Source organism: Haliotis rubra, unplaced genomic scaffold (assembly GCF_003918875.1).
Source record: "Haliotis rubra isolate DU_JTF1 unplaced genomic scaffold, ASM391887v1 Scf572, whole genome shotgun sequence".
In the NCBI taxonomy this organism is placed as follows: Eukaryota; Metazoa; Mollusca; class Gastropoda; order Lepetellida; family Haliotidae; genus Haliotis; species Haliotis rubra.
Genome location: NW_025767271.1, coordinates 382,337 through 405,311, shown reverse-complemented (window position 1 = coordinate 405,311; position 22,975 = coordinate 382,337). Strand labels below are relative to the sequence as shown.

General features: G+C 37.0%; 1 protein-coding gene across 1 annotated transcript in view; it reads right to left on the bottom strand.

Annotated features, from left to right (window-relative positions):
• The window catches only part of LOC124254483 (protein bicaudal C homolog 1-B-like), a 139,612-nt gene that overhangs the window by 58,311 nt on the left and 58,326 nt on the right, over positions 1–22,975 (bottom strand). Inside the window, exon 4 of the mRNA XM_046688292.1 lies at positions 11,507–11,586. Within this exon, the coding sequence (XP_046544248.1) occupies positions 11,507–11,586 (80 nt within the window). The remainder of the gene's footprint in view (positions 1–11,506; positions 11,587–22,975) is intronic.

Below are 22,975 nucleotides of genomic sequence, written 5' to 3'. Positions count from 1 at the left end.
CCATGATGGTATATCTGACATATTGCTATGGAGAAACATCTATGATCATGATGGTATATCTGACATACTGCTATGGAGAAACATCTATGATCATGATGGTATATCTGACATACTGCTATGGAGAAACATCTATGATCATGATGGTATATCTGACATACTGCTATGGAGAAACATCTATGATCATGATGGTATATCTGACATACTGCTATGGAGAAACATCTATGACCATGATGGTATATCTGACATACTGCTATGGAGAAACATCTATGACCATGATGGTATATCTGACATACTGCTATGGAGAAACATCTATGATCATGATGGTATATCTGACATACTGCTATGGAGAAACATCTATGATCATGATGGTATATCTGACATACTGCTATGGAGAAACATCTATGATCATGATGGTATATCTGACATACTGCTATGGAGAAACATCTATGATCATGATGGTATATCTGACATACTGCTATGGAGAAACATCTATGATCATGATGGTATATCTGATGGTATATCTGACATACTGCTATGGAGAAACATCTATGATCATGATGGTATATCTGACATACTGCTATGGAGAAACATCTATGATCATGATGGTATATCTGACATACTGCTATGGAGAAACATCTATGATCATGATGGTATATCTGACATACTGCTATGGAGAAACATCTATGATCATGATGGTATATCTGACATACTGCTATGGAGAAACATCTATGATCATGATGGTATATCTGACATACTGCTATGGAGAAACATCTATGACCATGATGGTATATCTGACATACTGCTATGGAGAAACATCTATGATCATGATGGTATATCTGACATACTGCTATGGAGAAACATCTATGACCATGATGGTATATCTGACATACTGCTATGGAGAAACATCTATGATCATGATGGTATATCTGACATACTGCTATGGAGAAACATCTATGACCATGATGGTATATCTGACATATTGCTATGGAGAAACATCTATGATCATGATGGTATATCTGACATACTGCTATGGAGAAACATCTGTGATCATGATGGTATATCTGACATACTGCTATGGAGAAACATCTATGATCATGATGGTATATCTGACATACTGCTATGGAGAAACATCTATGATCATGATGATATATCTGACATACTGCTATGGAGAAACATCTATGATCATGATGGTATATCTGACATACTGCTATGGAGAAACATCTATGACCATGATGGTATATCTGACATACTGCTATGGAGAAACATCTATGATCATGATGGTATATCTGACATACTGCTATGGAGAAACATCTATGACCATGATGGTATATCTGACATACTGCTATGGAGAAACATCTGTGATCATGATGGTATATCTGACATACTGCTATGGAGAAACATCTATGATCATGATGGTATATCTGACATACTGCTATGGAGAAACATCTATGATCATGATGGTATATCTGACATACTGCTATGGAGAAACATCTGTGATCATGATGGTATATCTGACATACTGCTATGGAGAAACATCTATGATCATGATGGTATATCTGACATACTGCTATGGAGAAACATCTATGATCATGATGGTATATCTGACATACCGCTATGGAGAAACATCTATGATCATGATGGTATATCTGACATACTGCTATGGAGAAACATCTATGATCATGATATATATCTGACATACTGCTATGGAGAAACATCTATGATCATGATGGTATATCTGACATACTGCCATGGAGAAACATCTATGACCATGATGGTATATCTGACATACTGTTATGGAGAAACATCTATGATCATGATGGTATATCTGACATACTGTTATGGAGAAACATCTATGATCATGATGGTATATCTGACATACTGCTATGGAGAAACATCTATGACCATGATGGTATATCTGACATACTGTTATGGAGAAACATCTATGATCATGATGGTATATCTGACATACTGCTATGGAGAAACATCTATGACCATGATGATATATCTGACATCTATGATCATGATGATATATCTGACATACCGCTATGGAGAAACATCTATGATCATGATGGTATATCTGACATACTGTTATGGAGAAACATCTATGACCATGATGGTGTATCTGACATACTGCTATGGAGAGAAACATCTATGATCATGATGGTATATCTGACATACTGCTATGGAGAAACATCTATGACCATGATGGTATATCTGACATACTGCTATGGAGAAACATCTATGATCATGATGGTATATCTGACATACTGCTATGGAGAAACATCTATGATCATGATGGTATATCTGACATACTGCTATGGAGAAACATCTATGATCATGATGGTATATCTGACATACTGCTATGGAGAAACATCTATGATCATGATGATATATCTGACATCCTGCTATTGCAGAGTTAACAAACATTCAGAGTACTTCAGAATACAGTTCTTTGTTTAGTTCTTTATTTGACAAGTACTAAACAATGAACAATGCGTTTACTTCAAATGTAAGTAGATGAGGTTGTTGGTGTCTATCACTTTTATGTCTGCGGTTCCACATCTGGTGTGTCAGCGACAGTGAGTTATAAATTATATGTACACCTGTGTACTACACTGTCATCTAACATATATGAGCTGACTATCTATCACCTCTCTGTACAGAAACTGCAAGTGCATGTGAATGTATGTCTGTAGGTTGGAGTGATTGATGTGCCTAGTTCAGTACAGGTGCCATTGTATGTCTGATATCAGTGGCGAGCGTTACATCTTATGGTTCTATACACTGTTTTACCAGATCATACCACTTGTATGTATATACTACCCATCAAAGTTTAAAAAAACTAGTGTAAACGTAGTTATTTACTTCAGGCAACTGTTCTAAATTTGACTTTGCAAAATATTTCATACTGTTTAAAGGTACTGTTTACATATGAACTGATGTATTGCAAATTTATAATGTTGAAAAGATTATTGTCATGAGTTCAATAAATAATGAAACTCAGTGAAAATTGTCGAATTCTTAACAAAACTTTACACCAAAACGCATCTTTTCACATGCACGATATTTGCACATGTTTTTCAGCAATTTGATGCATGATCTTCATATAATTCATGTAATATATATGCCACATGATCATAATATCATAACACGTTTTTTATAACTATATAATCTTGTACTGAACAAGTATATGCCCTGATTGTTTTAATATAAGTGCTATTTATCAAAGAATACAATATGTTTATTTTATAAATGAGTAACTGTAGCGGATTACACTTTTCTATTACATCCTATTTTATGATTGCAAAAATTGCAGTTTGACTTTTTCACCCTGAAGGATGTACATTTGTACCTATATGCTCAATAACCGTCATCACACTCACACCCAACAGCGTTTAATGGTCATTTGGCACGCTAGCCCACACTATGGGCTACTACACTTGTCAATAACCTTGAATGTTTTCTTAATGAAATTCGTTTTCTTCTATTTTTAACAGCTTCAATGGTAACCACAGGTACAACATTGTCGGGTGTATGTAACTAAACTGCTCCATTTAATGCATATCTTCCGATCAAATTATTGACCCAAAATGATCTCATGTTGTAAACACAGTATACAAAAGACTGAAAGAGAAGAACGAAAGGCAAAGACGACTGTGACACTATCTAGGACAAGGTGGGGACGATTTAGGAAATATAAAGGACATATTCCCAGTACCACAATAAATGAGTCATGAGCTGCATAGACGCTATAAGGGTAACAACCGACTATTAGTATATTCCAGTTGTTCTGCAGCAGGCTTCTTCCACTGCCTGCAGCGTGACAAAGCCTGTTATACCTACATGTTTGTGTTACCCTTGTGCAATGATAACAGGGAGTGATTGCCATTCACTGGCGTAACACGCTATGAAGACACTCTCCTGACCTCACACGACTATTACCACTGTAGTGTGCTTACAAACTGACTTCATATTCATTGCCTGTTTTCTGAATTTGAAATAACTTTCAAAAGTGTTGTTTTGCTTCAACAAGCCAACATAACCTGGAAATGTTGAACTAAATCAAAGAAATTTCATGACATCAAACTCAAATGATATGGTTACTTTCATTAATTAGTTTCTTTACCTGTTTTCCATATATGTATGAGTAACTGGTCAAAATGGGAATAATTTCTTAGAAACATTTCTGAAAGAATTATCATTTAGCAAAAATATATTTTTTTTATGCTGAATACTGGTATATGTGTAGGTGGGTAGGAGAAGCGGGTTAGTTGGGGTTATGGGGAAATAGGGAGGGTTGTTGTGTGGGGGAGTGTGTGGATGGGGAGATTAGGTATGATCTCAAAGTGTTATTTTGCTTCCTGTACTAATCTGCAACGAAGGATCTTGTTCTATGGAAGTATATCAACTGAATATTAAGAATTCGGAATGGTGCATCCTTAAAACAATTCTTTTCAAACATCTTTATAAGATGTTATTACATCTGTTCCACTCATTGATACAATCTTATAATCTACATGATAATACCGCCATATAGCTGGAATATTGCTGAGTGCGGCGTAAACTAAACTCACTCACTTACTCACTACATGATATTATGGCAACAAATGCAGCTTCTGCTGTGACCACTACATTTCCACTTGTAATGTGTCGACAGTAAGCAGGTACACAATGTCTTGAGTCCTCCCGATTCTACTGGTGTCAATCACAATATAAACCACTGTAAAGATCATCTCACCTTGAGAGTCCACGTCATTTTCATTGTATAGTTGAACCAACTTGTAGAGTAAACCCACAAAACAGAGGGTTTCATACACAGACAAACATATCCACAGAGGAGGTAGGTATATCCTTATCCAAAGAAGCAGGTGTATTGAAGAATGCTCACAATCAACCAAATCGGTCTTCTCTTTGTTTGGAAAACAAACTTCCTTCCCAAGAGGTAATATCCAACAAGCAAGATACTCCGATAGTACTGTATACTATGTGATCATCAGCTTGGTCGGATCTCTCCAGGTGAAATACACACTTGTTAATCACATTTTCACTTCAGACATGTCCATGTCTCTTCCTGAGCGGCAGGTAACAAATCAAGTCACACTACATTCTACTGAGTGTATTGGACAATCAGTGCTCCTCCTGAGAAAACAGAACTCTCCTCACACAAACACAGCGTTGTGAAACCACTTCAACCAGGCCACTCGCACATAACAATCACAGAGCTTTGCACAATCGCAATCAAGCTGCCTTCTCCGATTTATCCAACACAGGTATGCCAAACACACCTTTCAGCTTACGACAAAATATATTCTATAGTCCCAAGGAGATTAATCTTACATTTAGTTTGATTCAGCCATTCAAAAGCCATGGTTGGAAGTGTGTGTTAGTTTACCCAGTCACAATACGGTCCATTTTTTATCTATGATTCTACATATCTCACTGCTTGGCTGGTTGACTGGGCATAGAAAAGATCTGGTAGTCAGCAGGAAATACCACTAACCTAAGCTGACACCTCCAGTCAACTCCACATTGACACGAGAAAACAGCACTTGTTGTACAAAGCAGGACATGCTGTCAACTAAAAACTAGTAACAAGTCCATTCAAGTTGTGAATATCGTGACAGGTTTGAAGAGTGACATTGTGTGGAAATTATTGGGGGTTTTATGTTTGAATCAGCAGGACGTTTCTAAAATGTGACCTAACACTTGCATATCTCAAGTGGTGGTCCAACGACCCAGTGATCATATACATTTTCTACTTCAACTGACACGAATGTTACTCTTGTCTAGGTTTACTTTCTGAAGGTTCTGTGATGTTAGAGTTGACAATGACCTTGTTTGAACATGTCAAACTTGGGCAGTTGATGTTTATTATTATTCTAACACATTCAGCCGACATGATGCTATATATATGGAATGCTGTTTAAATCAGTGTTAAACTCAACTCACTCACTCTCTCTAAGACATTCAGCCAACATAATGTGATATAAATGAATACTGTTTAAATCAGTGTTAAACTCAACTCACTCACTCACCCCAACACATTCAGCCGACATACTTTGATATAAATTAATACTGTTTAAATCAGTGTTAAACTCAACTCACTCTAACAAATTCAGCCGACATGCTGTGATATAAATGGAATACTGTTTAAATCAGTGTTAAACTCAAGTCACTCACTCACCTAACATGTGAGAGGCTTACTTCATTAACCCCGACTATGCAGTCCCCACTCATGTCAGGTGTGCATTAACATCAAAGGAGGCTCCAAGGATATGGTTGCAATTGTGTGCCCAAAGATCATCATGTTTGATTATCGTTAATCTTGAGAACAAGATCAAGCCATGAACTACTGACAATGCCAAGCTTGCTGTGTCACAGAGTCAGTGCTGGGCTCCACACAATGCACTATTGCCAATATTAACTATCATAGATTTCATGGGCCATAACTTTTTGATCCCCTATGGAGGAAAAAAACCTTCTCGTATAACATATCTTGACGAAATATTTCAGTGCACGTAACAATATATGTTTCAGGTTGCCAAAGAGGTCTAATAGAGTTTTGATGTGTTTTTGTATTCTGTCATAAGATGTTAGATAAGGATTTATATGATATTAAGATTTCAAAATCCTGAAAACTGATGATGTGAGAATAACACTTATGAACTGCAAAACTCCTGATTTAACATATGAGTGAGTGAGTGAGTGAGTGAGTGAGTGAGTGAGTGAGTTTTGTTTTTTCTTTTTAGCTGCTTTTGGCACTATTTCCCTAAAATCATGGCAGGGTTCTCAAGAAATGAGCTTCATTCATTGTTCCCATGGGAATTCAATCCTGGCCTCTGGCAAGCCAAGCCAATGCTTTAACCTACTGGCCACCCCTCATGGTGCTTGACCATGATAGCAATCTTTAGGGAGATGGGAGCTAGGAAATCAAGGAGGGCACATCTTCTTCTACAGTTTTTTGAGGAGGGTCTAAGCTACTTATGTTCAGTTATGTTCTATTTTGAGAAACAATTCAATTTGAACTAAAAAATCCCAGAAGATTCCAATAGATATGAGACCACTGTGACCACTGTACCTGTGACCACAGAGCTACACAAAATCAGTTAAAACAAAATGTTATGTGCACCGTCTGAAATAACATGGCTCCACACTTGCAGGGAGCAGTGTGACTTAAGACACCTGGGGACACAAAGCCAAATGATGCTAAGCATTTCATATGTAAAAGGCCTTATATTAGTTGGGTAACAAATATACTGACCCAAAATCCAATGTACTGGTAGGTGTTTGACAACAAAAAAAGAAACGGAAAAGTTTCGACTTCCGTATTATTACTGCTAACAGTTTTAACAAGGAAACATTCTGAAAGATAACTGATTGTTGTTTTTTGTTAGAATAATAATTTCTATAGACATAATTAACCATTCCTTATGAACAATGATATGAAAATCTGCTTCTATTCTTTCGTCTAATTGTAAAACAGAGTTAGACAAAAAATATTGTGTCAACAGTTATTTGCATTTTTTTGGTCTAATTTCAGTATATTTTGGTTTGTCTCTCAAACCAAATCAAATATTATATAAGGCCTATTTTGAAATAACATTATTATTTTTCTCTCGTTTCTTCAATAACCAACCCGTAAAAGACAAACATTTTGTTACCCAAACTCACAGCCTGTATAACAACCTCCAGAAATGAAGCCCACATGACAACTCTACCAAGGCAACTGCTAAGAATCAAGACTTGTGACCCTCTCAGACTCTGAATGTTGATTTTCACTCTCACTCCAGGGCTGAATTACAAGATATACAATATCCAATATCATACTAACCCCACAAGTCAATGACACCAGATAAAATGTAAAATACATGCATATTAAAGAATAGGTCTCAGCAAGATGAAACTGACCCCCAGATTCTTAGTACAAGACAAACACTAGGTATTTGGTTGTGTGAGCAAGGGCTAGGAAACAATGCTGCAGGTCTTATAGAGGGCAATGTAAATGTTTAGATAGGTAATGCTACACATTGGCAGACAATCAAAACAAGACTGGCATATACATATGCTATTTCATCAGTAGACTATTGGAGAGTATTTCTGATCAGATTTCTTAGCTTTCAAGAAAACAAGACCCTAAATGACAGCGATTGGACATTTCAAGTGATGCATTTTCTGTTGTCACTTACAAGTGTGCTTTATCTAGATCCAGTCTATAGACACAGCTGGCTATGACTTGCAGAATATGATATACACACTTCTGTTTTCATTGTTCAGACCTCGAAAAAGCAACCATTTATGTTTTACATATCTTGTGTGTTTGCAGTTTAACACCGTACTCAGAAATATTTCAGCTTTATGACACTGGACTGAAAAAGATCATATCTAGACCAGACAATACAGTGATTGCTATTTCAAGCAACAATTGATGCTGTTGTTGTAGTACGATGATGGCAAACGGGCCTCCCAGCCTGACCACCCAAGGATGTTGTTGACTGAATCTATCCTGCTAATCCAACAGACCATTTTCATATTGAATCCAATTAATTTAATACCTAATAACAGAAAACAAAAGAGGAGTACATTTCCTGTACTCATTTATCATGAATATTGTTTGATTTTCTTATTAGATACTAATCGCCTGCTGATAGTGTCAGATTTAGTTAAAGAATGAGGTCATGTGATTTCATAACTCCATCCCATTAAAACACATGATCACATAAGGCAGGTGTGTTTGTTTGTTTGTTGTTTAACACCGCACTCAGCAATATTCCAGCTATTTGGCGACAGTCTGTAAATAACTGAGTCTGGACCAGACAACCCAGTGATCAACGTCATGAGCACTGATCTATGCAATTGGGATATGATGACATGTGTCAACCAAGTCCGCGAGCCCAACAACCCGATCCCCATGGTCGCCTCTTACGCCAAGCATGGGTTGCTGAGGACCAGTTCCAACGAGTTTATCAAATTACAGTTAACCTGACATCCACTAAGTGGTGTAGATTCTCTGTCATCTCGGTAATGTGTTTGCCTCAATTCAGTTATTCAATCACTGACAACAAATAAAAAATAACCACCTACAATCAATTTCTGTGGAGGTGTAACGTAGATAAAGTTCATTCTGAGATACTATAACCCCAAACTGGGATTGGTGTTCATCTGATAGACATGCTATCAATATTAATCTGGTATGAAATAGACAAGAAATCCAGCAATCCTATCATCTTGCACTTGTAATCCTCTCAACAAAACGTAATTTCAGTATACAGATGTTTTTAGATCGTAATCCTTCCTGACTCTTCTTATAACCATTGACTGTGATCTATCTTCGACAGCATAATGAGATTTGTGTCAGAGCGGGTTAATCTGTACTCTGATAAATGGGTTTGATATAAGGTAATATATTCATACCTGTTCAAACAACCATTTTTGGGGTGAATTTCTAGAAGGTGCATTCAACTTCAAAGTAAAATGTAGTTGTGAATTATTGCATGTTATCAATTAGACATCAAAGATAAATATTCATATGATATAATATCTTATAAGGCCAGACCAATATTATTTCTTGTTTTACAGATCCGTCTGTCGTATTTTTCCAAGAATAAGAAAAAAAATAAAAGTTAATTTTCCCCGCTCTAAAAATAAAATCCTAATGTTTTGGGGGGTTTATTGGTCAAAAATGTAAATTTACAAGAAAAGTTTTTTAGATTGTGTTTTGCCCCATGAACACTTTATAAATTGCCAAAAATAAAATACTTTTAGAACTTATTTATTTTTATTTTTATTGTTTTCCCCTCCTGCCTTTAGTTTTTTTTAGTACAAAAAACCGTAAAACAAGAAATAAAATTGGTCTGGCCTAATGAAAGATGATTGGTAGACACATATAAGTCTAACGTATTCTTGGACTGTACAGGTAGAGGCAACTACAACTGATCAGGTTCACTGACTTAGAGGACATGTCATTGTGTCTCAGTTGTGTAGATCGTTGAGTAGGATGTCAATTACTGAATTGTCTAATCCAGACTCGATTATTTACAGACTGCGGTAATGTAACTGGAATATTGCTGAATGAAGAACAAATAAACAACCAGCTTGGACTGTAGAAAATTATCTTAACATTAACATTTGTTGAATGTGATTCACAAGAAGCACGAATGTTTGACAGAACAATTCAGCATTTTGAACCATCTACTATATATGCTCACAAGAGTTATTACTACGATGACACTGCATTGCCATGCTTTGCAGGACATTGTGATATCAAATGTTACCATGGCATCACAATCAAATGACATCACTAATTTGTCTAAAGTTGGTCACATGAACTTCTTACATTCAAAACACTGTTATTTCCTATTAACAAATTGTAAAGATGGAGGACTAAGATTGGATCATAAATAGAATTTCATCCTCAGTGTCTTTTAACATAAGAAATGTCCAAACTAGTGATAAAAGGTAAACTGTTATCGATTCATGTTGATATACTTCATATCACTGACTGTCTGACTGAATATGGTTTTACGCCGCTTTTAGCAATATTCCAGCAATATCACGCGGGGTACACCAGAAATTGGGGTGGGGACACCTTTGAAATGGGCTTCACACATTGTACCAGGTGGGGAATCGAACCCGGGCCTTTGGCGTGACAAGCGAACACTTTAACCACTAGGCTACCCCACTGCCCCCACTTCATATCAGAAAACACTTTAATGACATATATACATATCAAGTAAGGGAAGAAAGGAATCTATACAGGAGACATTCTTTGCTGTAGATGATTGTTGACAATAAACAAATGTGAGGCAGCTGTCTGGTCGTCAGGCAGACAGGGATAAAAATCTAATTAATGATTGATAACAATTAGTTAATGATTCATAATTCACTAATATGGATGCACTTGAAAAATATGTCACGATAAATTAATTATAAGATTTTCACCCAAATATTTAAATAAAATGAGAGCTGCAGCTAAATATTTGTTACATATTATTTGCTGATAGCAAGTGATAAAGATGTCTCTTAGCGTCAACCATTGAAGGATGTGATTAAAGTAAGCTGGAGTGAGTGAGTGAGTCTAAAATATGCCGCACTCAGCAACAGTCCAGCTATAAGGCGGCGGTCTGTAAATGATCAAGTCTGGACCAGACAATCCAGTGATCAACATCATGAGCATTAAACTATGCAATTGGGACACGATGACATGTGTCAACCAAGTCAACGAGCCTGACCACCTGATCCCGTTGGTCGCCTCTTATGACAAGCATGGGTTACTGAAGATTGATTCTAACTCGGATCTTGACGGGTCAGTAAGCTGCATGTTTGACAACACTGTGTACATGGTCCATTCCATCAAGTGGAGAAGGTGGTGGAACACTTGTAATAATGTGCCTTGACTGTAGGTACTTGGGAACAACAAGGCAAGGTGCTTGCTAGTTAGGCATGCAATGATGAAAATCCAAGGATTATCGTATTTTTACCTTAAATCAGTGTAATCCATCAAGCTTACCTTTGTGTCCAACACTGCCATAATTTTGTCTTTGGCATTAGCCACATCCTCTGGGTATCCAACAACTTTTATATGTGGATCTGAAAATTAAAAGGAAATGGGGTGTAAACACTATGATCATTCAGAATTAACATTAAAAAATATGAATGCACAGTGTTGAAGAGTTTGATAAAAGTTTCTTACCACCAAATCCATTAATAAAACCATGGCCAAAATAAATTACTTTTAAATTTTAATATTGTTATCAGACAAAATAACAAATATGAATGCAGATGCCTTGAGGAGTTTGCTTCATGAAATTAAAAATCCTCCCTGTTTACACTTTGTAACATGTTTAATGATTGGTTTGTTGTTTGATGCCACACTCAGAAACATTCAAGCAATCTGGCAGCTGTCTCTAAATAATCGAGTCTGGGCCAGACAATCCAGTGATCAACTGCATGGACATCGATCTGCGTAACATGTTTCATAATTGATGTTTTCTGGCTATACAATTGAGGTCAACAAAAGGCAACCAAGTTTGCTGATCTCAGAACTATAATTTTGTTGAAATGGAAAATAATATATTTGTGAATTTGCCTTTCTTTTAATCCAGCTGATAAATTAACACATATTGCACCCAAAATATTTGTTCTGAACATGGACCCACTATCAATAATGCCACATCAATGTTCAAAACATGAGTTTCATGAAGAAACCTAAAGAAGTTTCATAGTTTCAAACCAGCCTAATCCAAGTGAATGAAAACAACTAAAACCAATGATGAAAAACAATGTTTTTATATTATTTACAAACAGACACTTTCCTGTAAAAAGTCAGTAAAGAAAGTAAAACCAAAAGGGTGGCCTTATGGCCCAAGAGCACACAGCTGACCTTATTGTGATGATGTAAATCTGACATGCGTGGGAACAATCCAGTTTGACATTCATAGTATGTGTAAGGTTGTATTCATCAAGTTATATAAATACTGACAGACTTAGCTCCCTCTTTCCACAGGTTCCCTCTCAGAAAAACAGAAATATTGTAGACGATATTTTGACATTTTAACATTGAAATCAATGTATCAAAGTATATGACTACAGAGTATGAAGGGACATGAGGGAATTCAGGGCATCTGAACATTAAAGTGGACAAGTGAGGGAGTTGGGTTTATGTCACTTTTAGCAATATACTAGCAATATCACGGTGGGGGACACCAGAAATGGGCTTCACACATTGTACCCATGTGGGGAATCGAACCCGGGTCTTCGGCGTGACGAGCGAACCTTTAACCACTAGGCTACCTACCCACCACCTTAGAGAGAACAAGACAACACACAACACTGCCTAGACATTACTGGTGACAGCATCCAGCAACTGAATCTTCAGATCCACTTCCTCCCCCAATTGAAAAAACACTGGATCAATGAGTAGTTTTTCTGTTTATATCTGATTATTATTAAGGCCAAATCAATTTTATTTCTTGTTTCACGGATTTTTGTACTCAAAAATAAAAATAAAACCAGGAGGGAAAAAAATGAAAATAAATATATGCTAAAAGTATTGTACTTTTGTCAATTTATAAAGTGTATTTTGGGCAAAACACAAGCTAAATAAAAACTTTTCTTGTAAATTTACATTTTTGACCAATAAAACCCCCAAAACATTTGGATTTTATTTTTATTTTTTGAGCGGGAAAATTAATTTTAATTTTTTGTCTTATTCTTGAAAAATACGACTGGCAGATCCGTAAAACAAAAATAAAATAGGTCTGGCCTAAACACTGTTAAGAACTGATGTCAGTTTCATTGTTTCTAAAAGTATGGGGATAGGGGTGGGGAATCATTACATGTAAACCTCTTTACATTCATCTGTGAAAGATCAGCAAATGATGAAACTGAAACAGTTAGAATGTCATATGAATTTTAAATGAATATGAATATAATAAATTTTACATCCACCTCCTTGTGAAGTAATTATAATAAATCACTAAAGCATTATATTTTGTTGCAACTGTAAATAGATAATTTGAGCATACATAACTTCGTATATATTTCTATTTTAAATTGCTCATTCAGAGGTACTCCATGTTATCCAATGTTTTTGCCCATCATGTCAGATAAATGAGTGAGGAAGTGCAAAGTGATGTTGGTCAGTTAGTGTTAGTTTTACACCACACTATTTCAGCTATATGGCGTTGGTCTGTAAATAATCGAACCGCCTCCATGGTGTAGTGGTTAGAGCGTCCGCCCGGAGAGCGGAAGGTCGCGGGTTCGATCCCCGACCGCGTCATACCAAAAGACGGTAAAATATGGTACTTGTTGGTCTCTGCCTGGCTCTCGGCATTAATGGGTACAACAAGGACTGGTCAGCTCGGAGTCAGTATAATGTGTCTGAGTGGGGTATTCATGCTTCACTGCGGCATGGTATCTCAGTGGGCTAGCACTATAAAACCAGCCTAAGTCTGGGCTAGTACAAGCAGCCGCACATACACATACACACGCATGCATGTCGTCATATGAGCAAAATATTCTCAAGCACGACGTTAACCCAATTTCACCTCACCTCACCTCACCTGTAAATAATCGATTCATGACCAGAGATAATAGCCATCTTAGTAAAACCCACAGCATGGATATAGATGCTGTCAAAAGAAGGATCAAAGGCAAGACAAATCAGGAATTAAACCTCAGAAAAATGTATCCTGCAACAGCTAGGGGACAGAACTCTGCATAGCGCGTTTTTCAGTAAATCTGCACCAGAATCTATCTTACATACCCTCCAGCAAACATTATATTACATAACAATCATCAAATTCCTTTAACCATCCCTTATCAGCTCTTGAAGCCTGTATTAATCCCGTTTTCAGCTATGAAGTAAAACACCTGATGGTACCATTAATTCATGTTTCTTTCCCTTTCAAAATTAAGTTAATGTGTTGTAGCTCATGGGAAACAAAACTGTGATAGGAATTGGATTTCATCCTTCATCATCAAGAAATTTGCCAACTTCTAAGAAATGCCTATCCAACAACCATTGAGAAAGCATCTTCTGACAATCATACAAAAAATAAACTTGATGACTGGATGAATGAAAAGAGACTGTTGGTTATGAAACATACATCTGTATTTTGGCCCGTCTTTGGGATGAAACATATCACAACATCTGATGGGCAGTTAATATACAGTTCAATGTGTCTACACATAGAGTAACTATTTTAACCCTCATGGCCATAGATAAGATTGTCACCACCAGCTCCCTACACCAGCAAGTACACTATTACACCTGGGTAAGAAAGTCATCTAAAGGTCTCAAACAGGAAAAGTCGGATAACAATCTTATCTCCAGTACATTTTAACATTTTTGTCAAGATGGTGAAAAATGGTCAATTTGTGTGATAAAACTTGACAGTAATAGAAAAAGGTCTGACAGTTTAATAGACTTTAAATCATTGATTCATGACAACCCCAGAAGAATCAAATAATTTATGTGTAACTCAGCAATTTCTGGCAACTGATTCTTTTTATCTTAACTAAAACGTATACGCAAAATGCCATTTTGAAATTCAGGTGGGGGGAGGGGAATGAGAAGGGGGGATTGTTAGTGGGTAGGAAGTGTGTATGTGTGTGTGTTGAGGGGGTGAAACTTTCCACCACTAGTTTGCAAGGTGTTATTTCTGAAACAAAATAGACCTATTCTTTGAATTTAAAAGACATCTGGCCTTGCAGGTGTAGCTTGGGTAATATCAACTCTCTATCCAAACTCCAACTCTGCCCAACATATGTAAAATGTTAACCTGATGTTGGTACGGTAACTGTTTGCATTTATGAAACTACCTGAATTAACAGTGTTTGCCCAGTATCTGGAACTCCATTCCACCACACATTAAACTAGTCTGTCAGGACATAAAACTGACTTCCTACTCATGTCAACAGCATTACGCCCAAACACGTCCTTTCACACGTATGAAAGTCTGAGAAATTCATGATTGTTTAGAGAGTACTTGGACATTTATTTCATGTCTACGTTTTCTGTAAGCATCCCCCCAAAATACATCCCCTCTAAGTTGTTGATAGAAACATTAATTCCCTCAGTTACACAGGGAAATGTATTCGTGTACATTACGGCTCCATAAACCCTGAGAGAGTAACATGTATGAATGGAAATACTATTGACTGGCTGTACAGATAAAGCATTAAGTGTCTTGTCTGTTTGAGACAGCGCCAACAACAACATACTACACCTCCTCGCATACACAAACATCAAGTAACTTCTACATCGGAAGAACATTTGTATTTTGGTTACCTTGTTCAACAGATCTCACTGAAAGAAAAGTTCTACTTCATGTTGAGAGGTTTTTGCCAAGTGGGAATATGAGAAATACTCCACATCTGAGAGGTGTATCTGTGAGGTATTATTACACAGCCTGCAGCCCTAGGAACATGATACTTCAACTGTAATATCCAAAACTGTTTAAGATATCGTTGATGAATGCTTGGTCAAATGTAAGGACAAACTGATGATATTTACAACGACAACAGTCTTGAGTGACTAGTGAGTTTTAAGTCACATCGGCAGTATTTCAGCCATATCATGACTAACAACGTCTTGAGTGAGTGAGTGAAGATTTTAAGGCACATCGGCAGTATTTCAGCCATATCGTGACTAACAACGTCTTGAGTGAGTGAGTGAAGATTTTAAGGCACATCGGCAGTATTCCAGGCATATTGTGACTGACTTCTTGAGTGAGTGAGTGAGTGAAGATTTTAAGTCACATCGGCAGTATTTCAGCCATATCGTGACTAACAACGTCTTGAGTGAGTGAGTGAGTGAAGATTTTAAGTCACATCGGCAGTATTTCAGCCATATCGTGACTAACAAGAGTCTTGAAACACTGTCAAAATCATACTTGTTTGTTTCAGTATGTCTAATACCAAATGTCATTGTGCAGTAAAGTACTGAAGGTCTCTTATGTCATGCCTTCTTACAATTTAGGGATTATTTTGTAGATAAACATCATAATTTGTCATTTATAAAAAAATCCATCATACAAAGATAAGAAAATAAAGCTTATTGGCCAATAGTGGCCAATAATCGCCTTAATAAATATTCTTGTACCTCATGCAGTAAGTTCCAGCGAAGGAAAAGTATAATGAACTGCTATGGTATCAATTACATCTAAGTTGTGGGCGAGTTTTGATTAATGTATTTGCTTACCAGAGCAGATTGTTGTAAGATATAACATAAAAGTTTTTGAAGTGTGATTCCACATTCAAAGATTTATTAGTTCCTTTATACCTGATCAAGACAATTTTTGTTGCCCAACTTAGAAAGAAACACACTGGATGACCTTTATTCTCAAACATGTATTAAATAAATGAGCTTAAATTTTATTATGTACATAATGTTTCAAATTAAATGTTTTGAGAGGACATTGAAATCTAATAATAAAAATGACAAAACAATTCCTATACGCATAAGAAATCTCTGCTAACATTAGCCTCAATCTGCAGTACATTTCTAATTACATTACAAGCACGTGTGCTTGCATGCAGTACATTTCTAATTACATTACAAGCACGTGTGCTTGAACCACCAGCATATAGTGATGATTCAAACTGTTCACAAAAAGGTAAGAATTTCCAGACTATCTGGATCACTATCACAAACACTTGCAAAGGCAAATCAATTGGTTGAAAACAGCGAGAGAACTGATCCTAACATTTTCCAGTGATACTTCTATAACCGATTTCATTATCCCAATGATACTTCTATAATAGATTTCATTGTCCCAATGATACTTCTAAAACAGATTTCATTGTCCCAATGATACTTCTATAACCGATTTCATTATCCCAATGATACTTCTATAACAGAACCCAATGATATTTCATTGTCCCAATGATACTTCTATAACAGATTTCATTGTCCCAATGATACTTATAACTATAACTGATCTTCTAAAACAGATTTCATTGTCCCAATGATACTTCTATAACCGATTTCATTATCCCAATGATACTTCTATAACCGATTTCATTATCCCAATGATACTTCTATAACCGATTTCATTATCCCAATGATACTTCTATAACAGATTTCATTGTCCCAATGATACTTCTATAACAGATTTCATTATCCCAATGATACTTCTATAACAGATTTCATTATCCCAATGATACTTCTATAACCGATTTCATTATCCCAATGATACTTCTATAACAGATTTCATTGTCCCAATGATACTTCTATAACCGATTTCATTATCCCAATGATACTTCTATAACCGATTTCATTATCCCAATGATACTTCTAAAACAGATTTCATTATCCCAATGATACTTTTCATTATCTAATGATATAACCGATTTTTCAGATTTCATTATCCCAATGATACTTCTATAACCGATTTCATTATCCCAATGATACTTCTATAACAGATTTCATTATCCCAATGATACTTCTATAACCAGATTTCATTATCCTTCAATGATATTATTTCATGGATTCTATAACGATTTCATTATCCCTAATGATATACTTTCTATAACAGATTTCATTATCCCAATGATACTTCTATAACAGATTTCATTATCCCAATGATACTTCTATAACAGATTTCATTATTTCATGGATACTTCTATAACAGATTTCATTATCCCAATGATACTTCTATAACAGATTTCATTATCCCAATGATTCTATAACTTCTATAACAGATTTCATTATCCAAATGATACTTCTATAACAGATTTCATTATTTCATGGATACTTCTATAACAGATTTCATTATTACAAGACCACTTCTATAATTGACTTCTTTATCACAACAATATGTGAGTGGATGTAGCATGAGAGAGCATGGTGAGAGGATGTGGTGCTGATCATCAAGTGTCATTGGTATCTGGTTTATGTACACCTGTAGTCCTTGGAATCAATCCCTGCTGTAACCCTGCATGTAATCACTGTGACAGCTACCACTGATATATACTCCCACACCTGTAATCAAGCAAAGTTACGATCACTGATATCTCTAGTGAGTGAGATTTACAACACCCACAAAGACAATCTCGATATGAGCTCAGGAAAGGATTGGGTCTGAAGAAAGAAAACAGTTTGTTTGGGCAACCTTCCATTGACAATTTCAAAGATTAAACTTTTTTTCTCACAAACTTTTGTTTCTTTTCGTAAATTAACATGTCAGCTTATCATTGATTTGGAACACATCAGAAACAACATTTTGTTGCAGACTCTAAAACAATTTATATTACCTGCAACTTCAAATTATCTGTCATTCAAAAATAATTGAAAATGTACCCTTTATCTGTCTTTATGTTTTGTTACAATGTGATTCAAATTTTTCAAGATGTTCCCCCATCAAATCAGAAATTCGGTGAAATATACAAAAATTCTTCCAACCAAGCCCCTATTGTCTAGGTCTGTTTGGTAACGGGTATCCATGGATAAGATGTATCGATGGATAACCTGATAACCTGTAACCAGGGATAACCTGTATCCAGGGATAACCTGTAACCAGGGATAACCTGTAACCAATAATAAAATGCAAGAGCTGTCATAGGGGGTCTAGTCCAAGTTTATACCAAACACATTTATAGCAAATTAACAGATATAACAAACTGGTTTGTTTTGTCCTGGCCAACTGCATATTTTAGTTGAAATGCATATAACAAACTAAAGCAAGTGTTCCCTCTGAGTTTGTCATATCTGTAGTTTACTGTATTTGGAAATCTTATGACCATTCAGTTTCTAAAAGGAGCAAGGGGCACCTGCTGGAAAATAGTACAGGTGGTTATACAGTACCGGACCCCGATAATCCGATTCCCGCGGTAGCTGGTTGTAACCAATCTTGTTTACTATGTAAACTCATTAACTGTTAATTCATTAATCCGGTGTTCACTCTCTGGATCCGGACGTTAATTTGCGGTAAAGGATTAGCTCATTACACTTGGTTTTGCTTCATTAATCCGGTGGTACATCAAAAAGGTTTGGATAATCCCCTTACCGCTTGAGCACCATTGATTAGCGCCGATCTTCATCGGTAAACTTAAATGGTAATTGATAAGTGAGTTGAACATGTCATTAGTTTGTGATTTTAATTAATTAATACGTCTCACTTGTCCAAATGCAACTGGCACCATTAAAATGAAGCTGTTTGTCATCGTCAAATCAAGACTACTGTAATGGTGTACACAACGGTTCGTTTCAGTAGTCCGTACGTTTCACTATCTGAACGTTTTTTGATGTTAAACGGAAGTGTTTGGATTAACGCAGCCTGACTGTACTGACTTGACATAACATGATGGTTATGTGTCTTACATACTATGAAATTAAGAACAGAGGGAGCATAGCAAGTGTAACTTCAATACTGGTAGGCAAATTAAGTAAACATTATTAGAACCAGAATACACAAAATATTTCACATACTGCTTCATTATTGCTATTTAGTCATGATCATCAACAAGCATCATCTAGCCTTCACCCAAAGACTATAACATGACAGACTGAGTTTGGTTTCACGCCGCTGTTAGCAATATTCCAGCAACATCACGGCGGGGGACACCAGAAATGGGCTTCACACATTGTACCCATGTGGGGATTCGAACCCGGGTCTTCAGCGTGACGAGCCAACGCTTTAACCATTAGGCTACCCCACCGCCCCCACTATAACATGAGACACAGTGACTTGATTTGTACTACATTATGGACAAGGTGACACGCTCCAGCTAACTGATCTAGTCTGGAGCAGACAAACCATCAGCTGTGGAATCGAAACTGTCAAGCACTATACACAGATGACCAGATCATAGCAATATAAGCCATACTGACCTCTACCGACTGTCAATCAGTTGACTGTATACCACAATGTGTATAATTAATTTCACATGAAAAAGGTCATAGTGACTGTTTGGTTATTTTCATCAATTCAGTCTGTATCAAGGCAGCTTGTAGGTAAGTCTGGACCAGACAATCCAGTGTGTGAGCATCAATCCACAAAGTCGGAATACAATGATTCTTATCAATATTCTACAAATGGATATTCTACTAATGATTACCATGAAATATCACTATGTTGTCTCAACATTGGTCATTAATAATCTCGCAAATGTTTCCAGCAACTGACTGAATTATCATCTTAGCAGATCTGCAAATCTTCAAACTTTGACATCCTAATTCCATAGTTCAACCTTTCCAGGTTTACAGTGAAAACCATTAAACAACAGCTTTGTCATTCTTTTCCACAGAATCAGCTCCTACTGTCACATTTGTCCACAGAAAACAAACAACACCTCCATTCTACAAGTACAAACACTGGGCTGCGCGAAAACCCACTCAACGTGACAAACTGGAAAGTTCTGCCGCACCACAAGCTTATAAATCACTGAGAAGTCCACATGAAATATGAGCCGCTTTGATGTGTTTACATTTTCACTATCAAATTTTGGGGGTGTGGGTGTCTTAAAACTTACCTTTCCTTTACAAGTCTCATGTTTATTCAACCCCTGCACCTTGTCCCCCTTCCCCATATAAAACCTGTACATGTGCAGGTAACAGCCAGTCCAGACAACTCAGGACCTGACGGAAGGACGGTATCATTAACCCCAACAACGGCCCATCAATATCACCTGACAGAGGCAACATGATTGGCTGAAGTGTTATAAAATCAGCTGATTGTGTTTACACCTGTGTATGACACTTGATACCTGTCTATTGATAAACCAATAACTCACTGTCTCGCAAGTACCTAACACACTACCAGTATACAACTGTTATAAAACATGCAGTGATCCACTCTCTTCAGATTGTGTATACTATTTTCAGCACAATAGGAACACAAGGCAATTTATAGTTTGAAAGGGAAGAAATTAATGGAGATTAGTTCCAATTTGTTTCCTACAGGGAGCTTAATCGATTGCTTAGTGCTACTTGATTCATGTGAGACAGTATAGCATGGCAATATAGTCACACAGTATCACTGCATATACAGCTATGTGAAAGTTTTATCCAGTCACTTGTCAGGGTTAAGGGCGTTATTCGTCCGCGCCGGTGGGGTGGCCATTTCTGGTGGTCAATGTTGCTCGAATATTGTTAAAAGCGGTCATGCCAAGGACCCGGGTTCAAGTCCCCAGATGGGTGCAATGTGTGAAGCATATTTCTGGTGTCACCCGCCATGATATTGCTGGGATATTGTTAAAAGCAGCGTAAAACTAAACTCACTCACTTGTCAAGGTTAAAAATTAATTTTCTTCACTATCCCTGAAAAATCATCTGTTACAGAGTAACCATCCACCTTTATGGTTATGGTTATAGTAGTAGTCGACGAGGAAATGTTACTTGTCATTCATGACTATGCAAGTCAGCACACTGATGCCATAGTCTTGCTATATTCTGATACTTGATTAAACCAATGGTCGAAAGCATGAGCAACCATGATTGCCATATGAGTACATATCAGTATATGACTTATGATGTAACCATCCTGTCCTAACTCAGTCAACTCTTGCCACAAACATAGGGTACCAGGTACCTATTTCTCCACGGGCTTGCTTCTTGTTGTTACTCAACTCTTACCACAAACATAGGGTACCAGGTACCTATTTTCCCCCGGGCTTGCTTCTAGTTGTTACTCAACTCTTCCCACAAACATAGGGTACCAGGTACCTATTTTCCCCCGGGCTTGCTTCTTGTTGTTACTCAACTCTTACCACAAACATAGGGTACCAGGTACCTATTTCTCCACGGGCTTGCTTCTTGTTGTTACTCAACTCTTACCACAAACATAGGGTACCAGGTACCTATTTCTCCACGGGCTTGCTTCTAGTTGTTAGTCAGCTCTTACCACAAACATAGGGTACCAGGTACCTATTTCTCCACGGGCTTGCTTCTTGTTCTTAGTCAACTCTTACCACAAACATAGGGTACCAGGTACCTATTTCTCCATAGGCTTGCTTCTAGTTGTTAGTCAACTCTTACCACAAACATAGGGTACCAGGTACCTATTTCTTCACGGGCTTGCTTCTTGTTGTTTACCACCTCTCAATATTCCAGCTACATAATGGTAGTCTGTAAATATTTGAGTCTGGTCCAGATGATCAAGTGACTGAAACTGCACGCACATTGTGTTATTTGGATAAAATGACATGCATCAACCAAATCGCAAAGCCTGACCATCTGAACTTGTTAATAGCCTTTCACGACACACATGTGATGCTGAAGAACGATTCCAACTCAGAGTTTCACGTCACACATGTGATGCTGAAGAACGATTCCAGCTCAGAGTTTCACGTCACACATGTGATGCTGAAGAACTATTCCAACTCAGAGTTTCACAACACACATGTGATGCTGAAGAACGATTCCAACTCAGAGTTTCACGACACACATGTGATGCTGAAGAACGATTCCAGCTCAGAGTTTCACGACACACATGTGATGCTGAAGAACGATTCCAACTCAGAGTTTCACGACATA